General features: G+C 41.8%; 1 protein-coding gene and 1 long non-coding RNA gene across 4 annotated transcripts in view; one reads left to right on the forward strand and one right to left on the reverse strand.

The window, feature by feature from the left end:
- Positions 1 to 16,439, reverse strand: part of LOC126293363 (uncharacterized) — a 1,719,051-nt gene that overhangs the window by 1,494,138 nt on the left and 208,474 nt on the right. The gene's annotated exons all lie outside the window — the stretch shown is intronic.
- LOC126293360 (uncharacterized) overlaps positions 1 to 16,439 on the forward strand; it is a 305,549-nt gene that overhangs the window by 200,900 nt on the left and 88,210 nt on the right. For 2 of the 3 annotated variants that reach the window (XR_007552276.1, XR_007552277.1), the window contains exon 1: positions 8,619 to 8,833. Coding sequence is in view for 1 of the 3 variants with exons in the window: in XM_049986566.1 (XP_049842523.1) it covers positions 8,608 to 8,833 (226 nt within the window). In the remaining 2 variants the exon portion in view is untranslated. Of the gene's footprint in view, positions 1 to 8,607; positions 8,834 to 16,439 lie in introns of those variants that run through there. The other variant, XM_049986566.1, reaches the window with a different exon arrangement.

A 16,439-nucleotide genomic window follows, 5' to 3' on the forward strand; every position in this document is an offset into this window, starting at 1 on the left:
GATCTCCAGCTCCCAGCTTGTGCCATAACGTTGCATCCGGTTCGTAAGAGCAGAAATGAAAATCAGAGGGAAACAAGTCCGTGTTGTATATGGTGGGTGACGGAACAGTTCCCACTTCTTTATTGCCCCTGCAGTGCGTTGCCGATAATTGTCATGAGGAAGGAAATACACGACAAGTTACGCTGTGTGGGTTGCATGAAATCAGGCATAAACTCTCACCAGGCACTTATATTTGGCGGCAGTCACTAATTTTAGACATTATGTACTCACTGTGTGCTCAGAACTGTAAACCGAATTAGAGACGATGTCCAACAAATTTATCCGAAGCTTTATCGGATTTTCATTGTCGTTTCCATTTCGCGTCCGATTGGATTTTACACTACTGGCCATTAAAATTGCTACACCAAGAAGAAATGCAGATCATAAACGGGTATTCACTGGATAAATACATTATTACTAGAACTGACATGTGATTGCATTTTCACGCAATTTGGGTGCATATACCCTAAGAAATCAGTACTCAGTGCCCAGAACAACCACCTCCGCCCGTAATAACGGCCTTCATACGCCTGGGCATTGAGGCAAACAGAGCTTGGATGGTGTGTACTAGTACAGCTGCCCATGCAGCTTCAACTCGATACCACAGGTCATCAAGAGTAGTGACGCTTTCAATTGGTGAGAGATCAGGAGAACGTGCTGGCCAGGGCAGCAGTCGAACATTTTCTGTATCCAAAAAGGCCCGTACATGACTTGCAACATGCGGTCGTGTATTATCCTGTTGAAATGTAGGGTTTCGCAGGGATCGAATGATGGGTAGAGCCACGGGTCGTAACACATCTCAAATGCAACGTCCACTGTTCAAAGTGCTGTCGATGAGAACAAGAGGTGACCAAGTCGTGTAACCAATGACACCCCATATCATCACGCCGGGTGATACGACAGGATGGCGATGACGTATACACGCTTCCAAAGTGTGTTCACCAAGATGTCACCAAACACGGATGCAACCAACATGATGCTGTAAACAGAACCTGGATTCATCCAAAAAACCACGTTTTGCCATTCGTGCAACCAGGTTCATTGCTGCGTACACCACCGCAGGCGCACCTGTCTGTGATGCATCGTCAAGGGTAACCGCAGCCACGGTCTCCGAGCTGATAGTCCATGCTGCTGCAAACGTCGTCGAACTGTTCGTGCAGATGGTTGTTGTCTTGCAAACGTCCCCATCTGTTGACTCAGGGATCGAGACGTGGCTGCATGATCCATTACAGCCACGCGGATAAGATGCCTGTCATCTCGACTGCTAGAGATACGAGGCCCTTGGGATCCAGCATGGCGTTCCGTATTACCCTCCTGAACCCACTGATTCCATATTCTTCTAACAGTCACTGGATCTCGACTAACGCGAGCAGCAATGTCGCGATACGATAAACAGAAATCGCGATAGGCTACAATCCGACCTTTATCAAAGTCGGAAACGTGATGGTACGCATTTCTCCTCCTTACACGAGGCATCACAACAACGTTTCACCAGGCAACGGCGGTCAACTGCTGTTTGTGTATGAGAAAGCGGTTGGAGACTTTCGTCATGTCAGCACGTTGTAGGTGTCGCCATCGGCGCCAACCTTGTGTGAATGCTCTGAAAAGCTAATCATTTGCATATCACAGCATCTCCTTCCTGTCGGTCAGATTTCGCGTCTGTAGCTTGTCATCTTCGTGGTGTAGCAATTTTAATGGCCAGTCGTGTACTTTCCGAACAGCCCTCGCATATGGAAAGCAGCCTTACAACAGGCACAAAATATGAATTTGGAATTTGCCTTACTGGAAACGAGCGCCGAAACACTTGGCGCACGAGCAACTGCGTTACCGAACAGCCGGAACGGCATAAACCCGTGCACCGCACCTGCTACTAGAATCAGCTCCGGCCTCGAAAACTGGCACCCGCTACCGGTTGCCACGCCCACCCGCCGCCTTCATTTCTTAATCGGCCTTCAAATTTTAATCAGGCCCAGCCGGGTGGCGGAATTTCGCTGGCGCGAGGCCGCGCGCTCCCGACTTATGCCCAGCACCAGGGCGGGGCGAATTTCCGTGTTAGCTTGATTAAGGCGCGGGTGCCTCGCCCGGCGTTGAACGCGGGCCCCGCATAATTTAATTAGCGACCCGCCCGCTTCCCCGCCCGTCGCCCACGCCGGCGCGACGTTTCGCATGATTGAACGGAATTAGCCCGCCGGCGAATTGGTGGCGCGAGTATAGATCGCCGGCAGCGAAGGACCTTCCGCTAATGAGAATTCGCGGTAACACTCATGGTAATTGCGCGCGGTCCATCTTCCGTCCTCTTTGCTTTATAACTGCCGTCTGCTCGGAGAGTGTGGACGATTGAGGGGGGGGGGGGGAGGGGTCAACCGTGGTTTCTATTTTAGAGGGGTGGTCTCCACTGCCATCGGCTGACCCAGTTTCGAATTAACCTCCAGACAGCTCGAGGCGCTGAGGACAGAATCTAATCTCCAACTAGCTAAGGTAACTGCGCGTAGTGGGTAGTCGTACTCATTGCATATCTGAACCTGGTGGGAAACATGACACCTTCCGACCACTGTTGCTCTCTTTCGATTCCTGCATGCGGGAAATGGAACAAGAAAGATGGTCGCCATTTGAGCTGCGCAGTGCTGATACAAAACAAGAGGGTAAGCTTACAGTTGCTATTGACTTACTTTATATGAAAGTGTTACTAGTGTGACAGAACGCAGCATGTCATTCTCAATGGAGAGAAGTCTTCCGAAGTAAGAGTGATTTCAAGTGTGCCGCAGGGGAATGTCATAGGACCGTGGCTATTCACAATATACATAATTGACCTTGTGGATGTCATTGGAAGTTCACTGAGGCTTTTTGCAGATGATGCTGTGATGTATCGAGAGGTTGTAACAATGGAAAATTGTACTGAAATGCAGGAGGATCTGCAGCGAATTGACGCATGGTGCAGGGAATGGCAATTGAATCTCAATGTAGACAAGTGTAATGTGCTGCGAATACATAGAAAGATAGATCCCTTATCATTTAGTTACAAAATAGCAGGTCAGCAACTGGAAGCAGTTAATTCCATAAATTATCTGGGAGTACGCATTAGGAGTGATTTAAAATGGAATGATCGTATAAAGTTGATCATTGGTAAAGCAGATGCCAGACTGAGATTCATTGGAAGAATCCTAAGAAAATGCAATCCGAAAACAAAGGAAATAGGTTACAGTGTGCTTGTTCGCCCACTGCTTGAATACTGCTCGGCAGTGTGGGAACCGTACCAGATAGGTTTGATAGAAGAGATAGAGAAGATCCAACGGAGAGCAGCGCGTTTCGTTACAGGATCATTTAGTAATCGCGAAAGCGATACGGAGATGATAGATAAACTCCAGTGGAAGACTCTGCAAGAGAGACGCTCAGTAGCTCGGTATGGGTTTTGTTGAAGTTTCGACAACATACCTTCACCGAAGAGTCAAGCAGTATAGTGCTCCCTCCTACGTAAATCTCGCGAAGATACCATGAGGATAAAATCAGAGAGATTAGAGCCCACACAGAAGCATACCGACAATCCTCCTTTCCACGAACAATACGAGACTGGAATAGAAGGGAGAACCGATAGAGGTACTCGAGGTACCCTCGGCCACACACCGTCAGGTGGCTTGCGGAGTATGGATGTAGATGTAGATGTAGATGTAGAATGGATACTCCGGTTCCCGTGAGATCACCGACGTTAAATGCTGTTGGGCGTGGCCAGCACTTGGATGGGTGACAATCCAGGCCGCCGGGCGCTGTTTCCATTTTACGGGGTGCACTCAGCTTCGTGATGTCAACTGAGGAGCTACTCGACCGAATAGTAGCGGCTTCGGTCAAGAATACCATCAGAACGCCCGGGAGAGCGGTGTGCTGACCCCACGCCCTCCTATCCGCATCATCCTCGGAGGATGACACGGCGGTCGGATGGTCCTGGTAGGCGACTCGTCGCCTGAAGACGGAGTGCTTACTTCGTTTTGCTACCGTTAATGTACACTGGTGTGAAATCTTAAAGACGAATGTAACTTTCGCACATCATCTGTCACAAATAACACAGCTCCATAAAACTTTGACCATATGTAATGAGAGCAGCTACAGTGTAGTACAGAAGGTAACTAAAAGAATACTCTCTTAAACGAAATGACATCTTCATTCAAAGAAAAAAATTACACTAAAAACACCACGCTTCTTGGTGGTCATATGCACATTACGAAAAGCGGGTCATGGTTCTTAATAGAGTGTATGATCAGCACATACGGAAGTGGATGCTCTCTGCCCACAAGGCTGGAAAGGAGTTTTTGTGGTACGAGGTTCAATTCCTCCACAGGAGCGTCGTTGGTAAATGTGGACGGGCTACAATACGTCTTCCCGACGCATACCACGTGTGCTCGACGGGATTCAAGTCGGAGGAATGGGCAGGCCAGTTCCAACAGCTGCTCCGCCTGCGCTGTTCGATGTCCTCGCTCACTGTCATCTATAAAAGTGAAATCAGGGCCGAATGCACCTCGAAGAGAAAGAGTGTAGAGTCACAATGATGTTGAGTGCGGAGTGTATAGTGTTTAAAAGTGTGGTGGTCAGTAAGCCCATAAGGCAGTATGTCTTCCCACATTGTGTAAGTAGGCTGTTTAGGTTTTTTTGTTGGGAAGGCCATGTAGCGCTCTATATGAAAATACTGGCTGTGCTATGTGCAGTCTGTGACTGGTTTGCATTGTTGGAATTTGCTATTGTAGTGTTGGGCAGTTGGCTGTTAACAGCGCGTAGGGTTGCGCAGTTGCAGGTGAGCCGCCAGCAGTGGTGGATGTGGGGAGAGAGATGGCGGAGTTTTGAGAGCGGATGGATGATCTGTACGTGTGTCCATCAGACACAGTAAATTTATATGACTGGACTTCATGAACTGATATACATTATGACTTTTGAACACTATTAAGGTAAATACATTGTTTGTTCTCTGTCAAAATCTTTCATTTGCCAACTATGCCTATCAGTAGTTGATGCCTTCAGTAGTTGATGCTTTCAGTAGTTAGAATCTTTTATTTAGCAGGCAATATTGGCGCTCGCTGTGTTGCAGTAGTTCGAGAAACGAAGATTTTTGTGAGGTCAGCGATTCATGAAAGGTATAGGTTATTGTTAGTCAGGGCCATTCTTTTGTAGAGATCATTGAAAGTCAGATTGCGTTGCGCTATAAATATTGTGTATCAGTTTAGTGTTGATCAGAATAGTTCAAGAGAGAAATGTCTGAGTACGTTCAGTTCTGCTCAGCTGTTTGAAGATCAAATGTTGTAGGAGGTTTATCAGCACCATCATACATAAATTTTTCTAAGCGGACGTTTCAATTGTAACAGCTCCACCACGAAAACGTTCGTGTAGGACAATGCTGGACGCAGTCTCATACAGGGAGGGGTACGAACACGTAACGCAGCGAGGAACGTTGTCTAAAATGATACTTGTGCTGTTATGGCGTGGGGAAACATAATATTGCATGGGCGTACTGACCTCCGAATCTCTGAACATGGTCAACACTACTGAGATGCTGTACTTCTTCCCCTTCTGCATCTTTTCACCGGCGCATTCGGCGTTAACTTCATTTTTATGGGTCATGACAATGCAAGACCATCTCGGAGTGCGCAGGTTGAGCAGCTCTTGGAACGAGAGGACATTCGGTGATTGGATTGACCTACCCGTTTCCCCGACTTAAACCCTATCGGGCACGTGTAGTAATGCGTTGGGGAGTCGTATTCCAGCACGTCCATATGTAGAAACTACCGTAGTGTTTGCGACCGCAGTGGTGGAAGAATGGAATGCCCTATCGCCAGAACTCCTTCCGAATCTTATGGCCAGCAAGGGAACACTTTGCCACATGTGGTCCTCTCTCACCCTGCTGTGAACGATGTAACTCCTTTTAAAATATCCTTGGCTTTGTCGTAAATGGCGGTGACTCTAGTGTAATTTTTGTCTTTGTATAAAAGTGTCATTTGACGCGATCGACTCGAACTGGAAATATAAATATTGTGATTTAAAGCTATACTGACTGTTTCTGTTGCACAGAGAGTTGACTGTGGTGTACTGTAACCACCCTTTGCAAGTTCAAGGGAAGTGGTTAACAAGATGCAAAGAGCCGTAACAACGAATGAAGCCCATCGCGTCTCAACGGACTGCTACTTTATATGCTCCAAGATCTCCACAGTAAATGCCAAGAGTATACAGACAACATTAATATCTAATCGTATTTCTCTTACATGTTTTTGTGTGACCATTTTACCCTGTGGATGAGGTTCATACCCCGAAACATGCTGTTACATTGAACAATTTGAGCAGTCAACATATTTTGTGACTACTATCGTCTCAGAGAAGCCTTTTTCATAAAATATTGTGACTAAAGAAGGCGTACCACAAACAGAAATATTCCTCAGTACAGCATAAGCCACTCAAATACAACCATTGACCAAGTGTCTGGCAAGAAAACAAAACGACAAAGTATAAACAACACATAGGAAATAATTCTACTAATTAATAACGAAGATATAGGGCTAGTTTATCAAAACTGGGGCATAATTGTCGGTTGGACTTAATCGTGGAGAACAGATTTGTTTCCATCTGACAGTCGTTGTTTTATTGTTTCAAAGTGACTGGTTTCTATCACTGTCGCCCATCTCCAGTTTCTTCGTCAGTGGGAGGGGCAGTCTGGAGTAAAAAGCTTTTTGTTGATTACGGAATTCTCATACACTTCTAGTATTGATTTCCCGTGATGCGGCAACTTGCTATAACAACTGGATGTAAAAAGAAATTCTTTGTAGGCAAGATCGCGTTCGAAACTTCTGATTGACCGGTTTCGACAGGGAAGACTATGATCTTTAAAAAATATTTTGGTTGTATGTGATGTTCAACTATGCCTACTCATGCCATGGTAACATCTTAGTGGAGAGTATGCTGCACATTCCAAAATGTAAACATTGGAATAAATGTGCACTTTTAATACCTATGTTATGGATTTTGACAACTATGAAGCATCAAAATAGTGCTACATGTGTAGACACTCAAGGTGCATCTGAGCCGTGTGTATTTTTACATGTGACAAACCTGTTAGTAATTTTATTTTTGACACACTTGTGTGGGATGTACAATGTACTCTCCAATGAAATGTTAACATGGCATGAGTAATGAATGCGCAACGGAACATCAAGTACAACCAAAACAGTCTTTAAAGAGCTGAAGATAACAGCCTTAACTCTCGAAACCGGTGAACCAATACCAGGTTTGATAGCGACCTTGGATATAAAATTTTAAGTACATACAGATGTCTCCTTTTCGTTTCGCTTTATGATAAATTTCAACTGATGATAGAACTCGGATGGGACTGGAAAATAACTGTAATGGGCGCAAGAAAGACTGTAGGCAGCAGTACAGATGGGAGGTCGTAGATGGACTACTACCAGACTCAAAATTAAGATCATGGAAGCGCAGAGAATAAGCAGAAGCAAGAGAATGGGGAAGAAAGAAGACGTACTGAAAAAGTCCCCCGTGAACCTGAAGGTTCGAAACGAAACAAATAGTAATAATAATAATAATAATAAGAAGAAGAAGAAGAAGAAGAAGAAGAAGAAATACCTATACCAGAATACCAAGATACATCATTACGAAACAGTTTTGAAGCCAGTAGTTTTGCATGCAGCCGAAACCTCATCGCTAAAAGCTGATAAGAGACTCTTCGAAGAACTCTAGAAAAAAAAAAAAAAAACGAAATCATTAGAAGAATCCTAGGATCGAAGTACAAGAATGGCATCCACCAAAACATATCCAACAAGGAAGTCTACAGTAAAATAGAAAAAATTACGCACACAATCCTTAAAAGACGGGCATGAATTTATGGTCATCTCAGACGAATGGACGGAAAAACGTTAATCAAAAATATACTTTTCTTTTTTGATTCAGAACCAAAAACTACGATGCCATGGTTTAAAAACATCAAAGAAGACCTCCAGATGCTACATATCAAACCGGAAGATGCTTTTGACAGAGCTCTTTTTCCGAAAGAAAATAGTAACAAACGGAATAACCCAAGGCAAACAACCGAAAAGAAGACATGGTGACCTTTGGAGAGAAGAGCTCAAGCAGGCCCACTCACAACGAATGAGGGAAATTTGGGCTCAGAAAAAAGCCAGGCTCAGTGCAACACGACTTAACGTGATCGTAGATGGCACCAACGAATAAATAATAATTATGATGACGACTATAGCGTACGTTATGTTTCCTGGCTGCATATGTAATTATTTAAAAGTGTGGAACATGTCGCTTGTGGCTGGCCATTACGCACTGAAGTTGTTCTCTGGTTCCCAAATACGTAAAATAACAGCGTATAGGTGCAAAGCGGACTGGCCACATGTCCTAATCAGTGACCGGGTAACCCAATGCAGAACCCAAGTTCTCCCCCCCCCCCCCCCCCCCCCACACACACAATGAACACATCCCTCTACATCCACACAGTCTCCCTGCCTGCCCCCTCCCTTCCCCCCCCCCCCCCCTCCACAGCCTTTTTTCTAATTCACCCAGACGTCTGGTTACCCACAGGCGGACACGGGTCGACTCGTATCGAACGCCAGCCGAGCGCCGCCGACCGTCGCCGAAGCGCGTTCGGGCCGCACTGCGCAGAACGCGACGACTTCCGTCCGCTGGCGCGCAGCGGACGAACCGGCCCGCTCGGCGGCGGCCATGTTGGCGTCACCGTCGACGGCGGCCCACGTGGGACGTGACGAAACCGTCGGACGACGCCAGCGCGCCGCGACGCACCGCCCAGGTAAACAACTTGTCGTTACGTTGCTCCTCCCACCCCACGCCTCGCTAACCGGCACTGAATATTGCAACAGAGTAACACAAACTGTCCAGTCGGTTTCAAGCAACAGTCGGTCGTGCATAAACGCGGATTGTCGCTTCACTATCATTTCACCGTGGCTCACATATACTCAGAATAAAACCCAGCTCTTGCTCAGGACTTTACACCGATACTTCCCACTAGTTTACTATCCGTAACTTTTTCTTTTGGTTTCACGTATAAATATCCGGTGTTTAGACGCAGTAATGATTCTTCCATAATTTTAACCTGCAGGTCTCTGACTCTAGACTTTGCGTATCCGTCTCATCAATCATGAACGACTTACCGTTTTTTTGTTAACTGAATGAAATCGGCCAATATGGTATAAATAATTGTGAATATTGTACATAACAGACACAAATCGACAATGAAACCCAGTATCTATTATCTGGAATCTAATGAATCGATGTAGTAATTTCTTGCAATTCTTTTCATTGTTTTTATTATAATTATTGTTATTCCTGATTTTACAATATATTAACATTTTCGGCCAGTACATATTCGTTATTTGCACTGTTGAAATTAAGTGATACCATCACCGCATCTGAGCCTTTAAACAATGGTAACATCCTTAGCACAAATCTCAATAAACCACTGTTCCCGTACGCTGTTTACGTGTGATCAGAAGTATAATTTTCGCTCTCCATTTGCACCAATCTATTCAAACATTTTAAAAAGTATTTCTTCATCTAATTAATGTCTCAATTATCTACAAAAAATGGATAATCGTACTTATGAGGCCAATTTTATTTCTGATGACTTCATTTCAAACTTTTTTCCATCTGAATATTCCTGCAAACTGTCACCAGAAATCCGTCTCAGTTACTATCAACTTTTACATTATCTGGGATTTAACTCTCCCTACTTCTGATTCAGATTCATAATGCATCTAAAACTGTTTCACATTTTTTATTTTATTTTATTTTCTTCCTAACATACGGATTCCATCAACTACCATTTAAGGTTACAACAGCGAATGTACCAGCATTGATTCTTTTATTAATTTTCTTAGCTTGTTTATCATTTTGTGTACTATTTGCTCCCAAAAACTTATATTCCTAAGTACGTGTAATCGTTCTCATGCCTTCTTGCGTTGTGAAAACGTGTTTTGTTCCTCCCATTAAAATGTATTTTGTTTTATTCCGGTGACCTTAAGGCCCTATTTTTATACTCTTCTATTAATTTTCCGATGCCGTATTCAGTATCATCTACAATTTCTGCCAAAATCAGCTTATCATCAGCAAACTAGTGAATATATAGTAATATCATTTATTGGTATTTCCATATTCCATCTGTCGCCCTGTATGTTTTGTGAAACGTCGGTGATAGATTGGATCGTTGACGTACTCGATCTGTAATTTCGTTGGTTGTCACAAAATATGTAAGAGTTACATCATCCCATGATAGCCAGACGTGGCTATTTTTTTAAAAAATGAAGGCAGTGTAATAAATGCAGTCTTTATAATCCCCTCCGTCTCTTCATTAGCATTTTATTATGCCAATGGACATTTTGAAATCATTCTTTCATTATCGGAGATGCAGTTGTCTTGTGATGTCTGTCATGACACAAGGAACGCTTTGTGTGTGTAAGTCCTACTTCGTTCTTAATTACAATTTGCGCAACTTCGGTAGAATATAGGCCTATAAATAATTACAGTGTTGGACACCCTTGCAACAAATTACCAGGTAGAGACTAGTCCGTTGCCTACTATAGGTTCTTTGAATTACGCCGCATTTCTAGTTTTTAATTACAAAGGTGCATAAAATATGGCAAAATGGTTTAAATATGGGGTCAACGTAAACATTACGATATGCTACAAATAGTTCTGTTACCACAATATTCATTTGAAATTCACATTAGCTTGCTTTGTCGTCTAACGACCAGATTACCACCTTTCAACCTAACGTAGACCTTGGATTAAGTTACAGATCAGTCACCACATGCCAGATTTCGGGGATGGTCCAAAATCACACTCTAGCCTCGCTAAATTTTTAGTAGATATACGTATTTGGTAAATTTCTTTTCTGTGTAATGCCATGACGGTGTATAACTGCTCCCATGTTTATAGTGTTATATCAACATAAAAAGCTGCACTGAAGAGGTAATTTCGAAAGTAGTCGAGTTTTATTACCAAGTGTTGTTTGTTTGTAGCATTCTCCGTCATTTCGTATCTCGGGTTAACCTTTCCTCCCTACTCTAATGGCTGCAATGTAATCTCACTTGTTATTTTAATAACAGCTGCCACTTTATAATATTTTATTACGTGAAAATAACACGCAACGAATTCGAAAGCGAGAATACTGACTGAGTAGGCTTCTTACACGGAACAAACGGAAAGAACATTAGGTGAATATGCTTTCTACAGGAACCTTTACGAACTTCAGCGGAAAAGGACATGCGTCGCATAGATACTTCGCTTCATACAATTTCCGACACTACTGTTAAGCCGGTGAACCACAACATACGAAACCAAAAAACATCTGTAATTTGCAGGAATATATAGAAGTTGAAAGTAGGTGTCTAGCAGCGCACTTTTGTGTAACTTGTAATCAAGGAACTCTGTTATAGGCCTACACGAGATTCCGAATTAAATGTGAATTAAAGACTGTCTTGGATTAGATTGTCAAAACGACATTAATTTCTTATTCCAAGCGTCTGTGACGGACCGCCATTGCGCCGTAGTGCAATATTTTACGTGCGTTTTTTCTGTAGTAATTTTGTAGGAGTGTTGGTAGCAACCCAGCTTTTCTGCATGTGGTGCTCGGCAATGAGTCTTAAGCTGAATGTCGATGTCAGTTCTTCTGTTTTGCTTCTTCTGAAATAAAGCCAGCAGTTATTCAGACACAATTCACACCTTATTGTATGAAGTGACAGTCATATTGCGTAGCTTTGTCGCTTTCATAAAATTAATGAATTTCGCTACCTGCTATTTGAAAAAACGTGTTTATTACTTAACCTTGTTAACGTAGTGTACTTTTAGAAACAAGCCGTATCGCCAAAGTTTCGTTATCGTTTACAAAATGATAAGACATGAATATGCTTTGTATGAATTTCATTGATTAATATCGTCATGACTTGCGCCATTAGAACATGTATATGGAAATAAAATATTTCAATACCAGTTACTTAGCGATTTTTGCTTCCCTGCGAAGTCCATCACATTAATAAACTGTTAGTAACAAGTCCAGGAATTGAGAGGACTAACATCTTTTAGAAAATTTCTATTAATTATCGTCGTAGGCGACGGAACAGCCCCGTTTGCCTATGAGACAATGGGCGAAATAGCTGCAAGACCAGAGACTAGCGTTCAAAGTAATGGTACACTCTAACGAGAACATTTGTCAACGTGCTGGCGGGAACAGCTCCTTGTAACACACAGAACACCTGTTAAATTTTCAACACATATGCAGTTACTGCTGTCTGAATTTTATCTTGACAAAAAAACTTCTGAGTTATAAAAATAGCACTCAGATGCCTTTTGATACACTTATAGTATCACACTGCCGAACAGCAGCCAAAAGTTCAATTGAAATTTTCAAACCAGTAACGTCTTTACGCCGTTTAGATCTATTTACAACACTGTGCAGTTTTCCTGTTATATAGATGGTGGCGCTTCTTTTACGTGGTAACTCTGACCAAATCATCAGAGTCCGTTCATTCCGAGTGTTAAACAACGCCTTAGATTTCGCTTTAATTTGACGAAACAGCCAAAAATCTGCGTGCTGCCGATAACGGAAATGTTTTCATCAATGCTGGTATCAGACACTTTAATAGTAAATGGAAGCCACTCAGATGCTGTTTACATGTAAAGGATAGCCACGAATGCGCTCTAAGATTTTTATGTGTTGTCATGACTATAGTAATGCGGATATTATTCGTTATGCGCAATAGCACCGTAAAGAATCAAATTATACATACTATTTTTAATTGCAGCGAGTTGCAAATGACGAACCTGGAAGTTTCGAACTGCGTTTCGTAGCGATAAAAAAATTATTTTTGTGGTTTAAAAAGACCTTTATTAACCTCCGAATTAAATGTATATCGGAGTAAATTCGCAGGACTATGCTGGACGATTAACATGTCCTAGGAAGATGTTGTATGCTCTTATTGTGTGACGGTGTAAGTAGAGTACCATCCTTGAACATAATGCCAAATTTATTTCGAACACGCCGCAGATGTTTCGACTGGAAGTCATATAGTCTCGATCTCTCCCGATGCGATTTCCATATTTTTGGAGCCCTGACGAATGATATTGGTGGCCGTCGATATGCTTCGGGAAAAGGGTTGAAGGGAGACGGACATGCGTTGGTACTATCATGGTTTCGTACGCAACCGGAAATATTTTTCAATGAAATCATATTGACTGTCTTGTCTCACAGTGGGATAAATTTATTAACGGTTATGGCGATTGCTTTAGAAATAACGAACAGTTAACGTACTTAATTTCCACCTGTCTCGTTTTCTTTTGACTGCACCTTATAATCTGTGTTTATATCTACATACAGTTCATTCTTTTCTTGGAGAGCACAGAATTTCCGTTTACTTCATTGTTGTCACTGTTTCCCTGACATTACCTTGAGGAGACAATTAAAACGGGAATGATTGTATATTGTTAACGCATTTACAAGAATAATTTTGTTCCAACTAGACGTAAACATGGGATCGGTTCATAGGAGACGTTCAGAGTTATCAAGAAATTGTTAATTTTGTGACAGAGGAATGTGTCGCAGATACTAATTCCAGAGGGCGACCAAATCTTTGCCCCAGTACAGATAGCCAAATGCGTGTACTGTGCAGCTGTTACGTTAATACGAAAAAAACTTGTGCAATATAGAGTGAAGAGCTGTATCAAACTAATCGTCTTCGGACTGAACACGACCACAGCAACAACAAATAGAATAAATACAGTGAAAGAAAATAATTTAAATTAGTTTGTCAGCAGTGCGAAATAAAAATTTAAAATAATATATGTAGGCAAAAGTACATACAAACAAATAAAGTATAAACGGAAGTGTTCTTCGTCGCAGCATTCCTATTTCTATAACCTAGTGAATGTGTGGGAAACATGTTATAAAATTAGGACATATAAACTATGTAATATGGAGCTAAGAACATCTGCGCTTTTCCGAAAGAGTCATATGAATGTTGGTTCTACAAAATAACGACAATTGAAATGCTATCAATTCGTAGTTCACTACGTTTGTATGAGAGATAACCAGACCCGTTTCCGTTACCTGCAGCTTTCCTACACACTATTCACATCTGTAAAACTGTGTTATTGTGATGGGACGTAGAAAGACTGCGTTGAAACTGTATTACAGTATCTGGTCTGATGTTTTCTCTTGACAGCGATGTTTCAAGATTAAAATTTATTTAGTCAACACAGTGTCAGACCGTCTTTTATGACCTTCGGTGTAACCGAATTTCAGAAACGTGGAAACCTGTGTAATGTCTGGCAATAATATTGTTTTCTGCACTAACACCATATTTATATAGGCCTAACTCTACATCGTTTGGAATTTCTACTTTTTAACAATAAAAAGCAAACTGAAAACATCATTTTGATCTGATAGGAAAAGTGTGAGCGTAGTACTATCTGGCAGATCTTTAACGTCTCACTTTGGCAGCTAAATTTGTATTTGTGTTTGTGTTTCCCCTCCGCTGTTTTCGTTGCGCTACAAGAAAAACTATGCACTCAGCATGCTATTCTGCTTTGTTGACCACTTATCCTTCCTAACTACCACAGCTGCCATGAAAGAAAACACATTGTCTTATGTAGATACCAGATACGTAACGTGTAAGGTACTTCGAATGAATTTAAAAAACAAGACGCCTGTGAGAGAAATATGTTGTCAATGCGCGTAATTGTTAAACACAGAAACTACATGCCATTTTCAGAAAACATTTTATATTTCTGTTGATATATTTGTAATCAAACATTCCTTTGTATCAAATATTGTTTGATAATTTTACTGAACCCACTATCCTGACGCAGTAACAATCTGAATGAATACAATAATCTTAGACTCCATTGTTTCTTTCCAGTCTTATTTTTCAAATGGCCAAGAATTACGTTTATACTAATCATTTGCTACAAAGATCATATAAGATTTAACATACATTAAACAATGTCTAAAGTGTAATAAATGTCGTAATTCAGTCGCAGCAAGAGCGAAAGTGGTACCAGACACCAGGTATTCACAGTAAATGATCTTTTCCAACGCCTTGAAAACTTTTTCTGTGGAAGTGGAGTCAAACTCTCTTCATGGAGTCAGAACAATTTTTTTTCTGGAAATAGAGCAAATGAAGTAATAAAAATGCAAGTAATATAGGTTATATACCGTCTTTGGCGACTGTAATAAATGTCTCATTCATATCACAGGCGTTTCGCTAAATTTAAGACTCCTTCAGCGGTTACTGTAACAGTCCGGTTCCTCGTACAGATCTCTTTGCTAAGATCGTAAACAGTTCTCATATTTTGAATTACTACTATTAAACAGTATTAAACTATCATTCTTATTACTCGCGCTTTCTTCCACATAAAGGCGTTCGATTTTAGCACACTACGCTCCACTGAGGCCTTTTTTACGGAAATCAAACGTCCGTTTGTAGAAAAATGAGGCAGGGACCAAAAATAGTGAGTAATAGTTGTGATTTAATACTGTTTAACAATACTTAGAAGATTAGAGCAGTCTGGGATCATGGCAAACAGATTTGTAGCAAGAACTGCATAATTAATAATGATCGCGGAAGACGCTTTGAAATATAGCGAAACGCATTATGATCCAATTAAGACTTTTATTACAGTGGCAAAAGACTATATGCAGCCTACATTACTTATGTAACTGCTACTGCGGAAGAGAGGCCGAAAAACAAACAAGACAACATGGAATCGAATACGTACGGCGTCAACATGTATATAGTCCCGCCGAAACGCATCGTTGGAAGAAAAAATAAACACAGTTATTGCCCAGTGTTTTCTTTGTGAACAAAATATTATGGAAAATGTGAAAAATAATTTCGATGTGAAACTAAGGCAATTTGTGCTTGGGGTGAATTAATTACTTTTACACTCACTATGGAAATGGCTAAATGAGAAACACCCAGTATGTTTATCACTGGTGTCAGTTAAAGTGACTAACTGTGCTGACAGTATAGTGCAGTCATTTTATTTCTACGGGGTAAACCAAAGAAGAGAAAGCAGTTGCTTTAAAATCGCGTGTACGGGGATTCAGACTTACACTGCGTACATGTTCGGTTGATCCTGGATTGGATGCACACTAGGCCCCGTTTCACTTATTGTTGCAAGAGGATCCACGCAGAAAATGACAACATGGTCATCTCGTGCATCAACAGTACGTGAGTAACCGCTATTAATTACATAATTGCGTACTTCAGTGGTGGAAAAAACACTAGAAATGCCGAATCTACGTAAGAAAATTATACTTGGAATCAAAATGCTCATTGATACCTTTGGACGATTCTGTTTTCATCCCGATGGAGACTCCACTCATTACATAAAAAGTGTTG

Source organism: Schistocerca gregaria, chromosome 10, assembly GCF_023897955.1.
Source record: "Schistocerca gregaria isolate iqSchGreg1 chromosome 10, iqSchGreg1.2, whole genome shotgun sequence".
In the NCBI taxonomy this organism is placed as follows: Eukaryota; Metazoa; Arthropoda; class Insecta; order Orthoptera; family Acrididae; genus Schistocerca; species Schistocerca gregaria.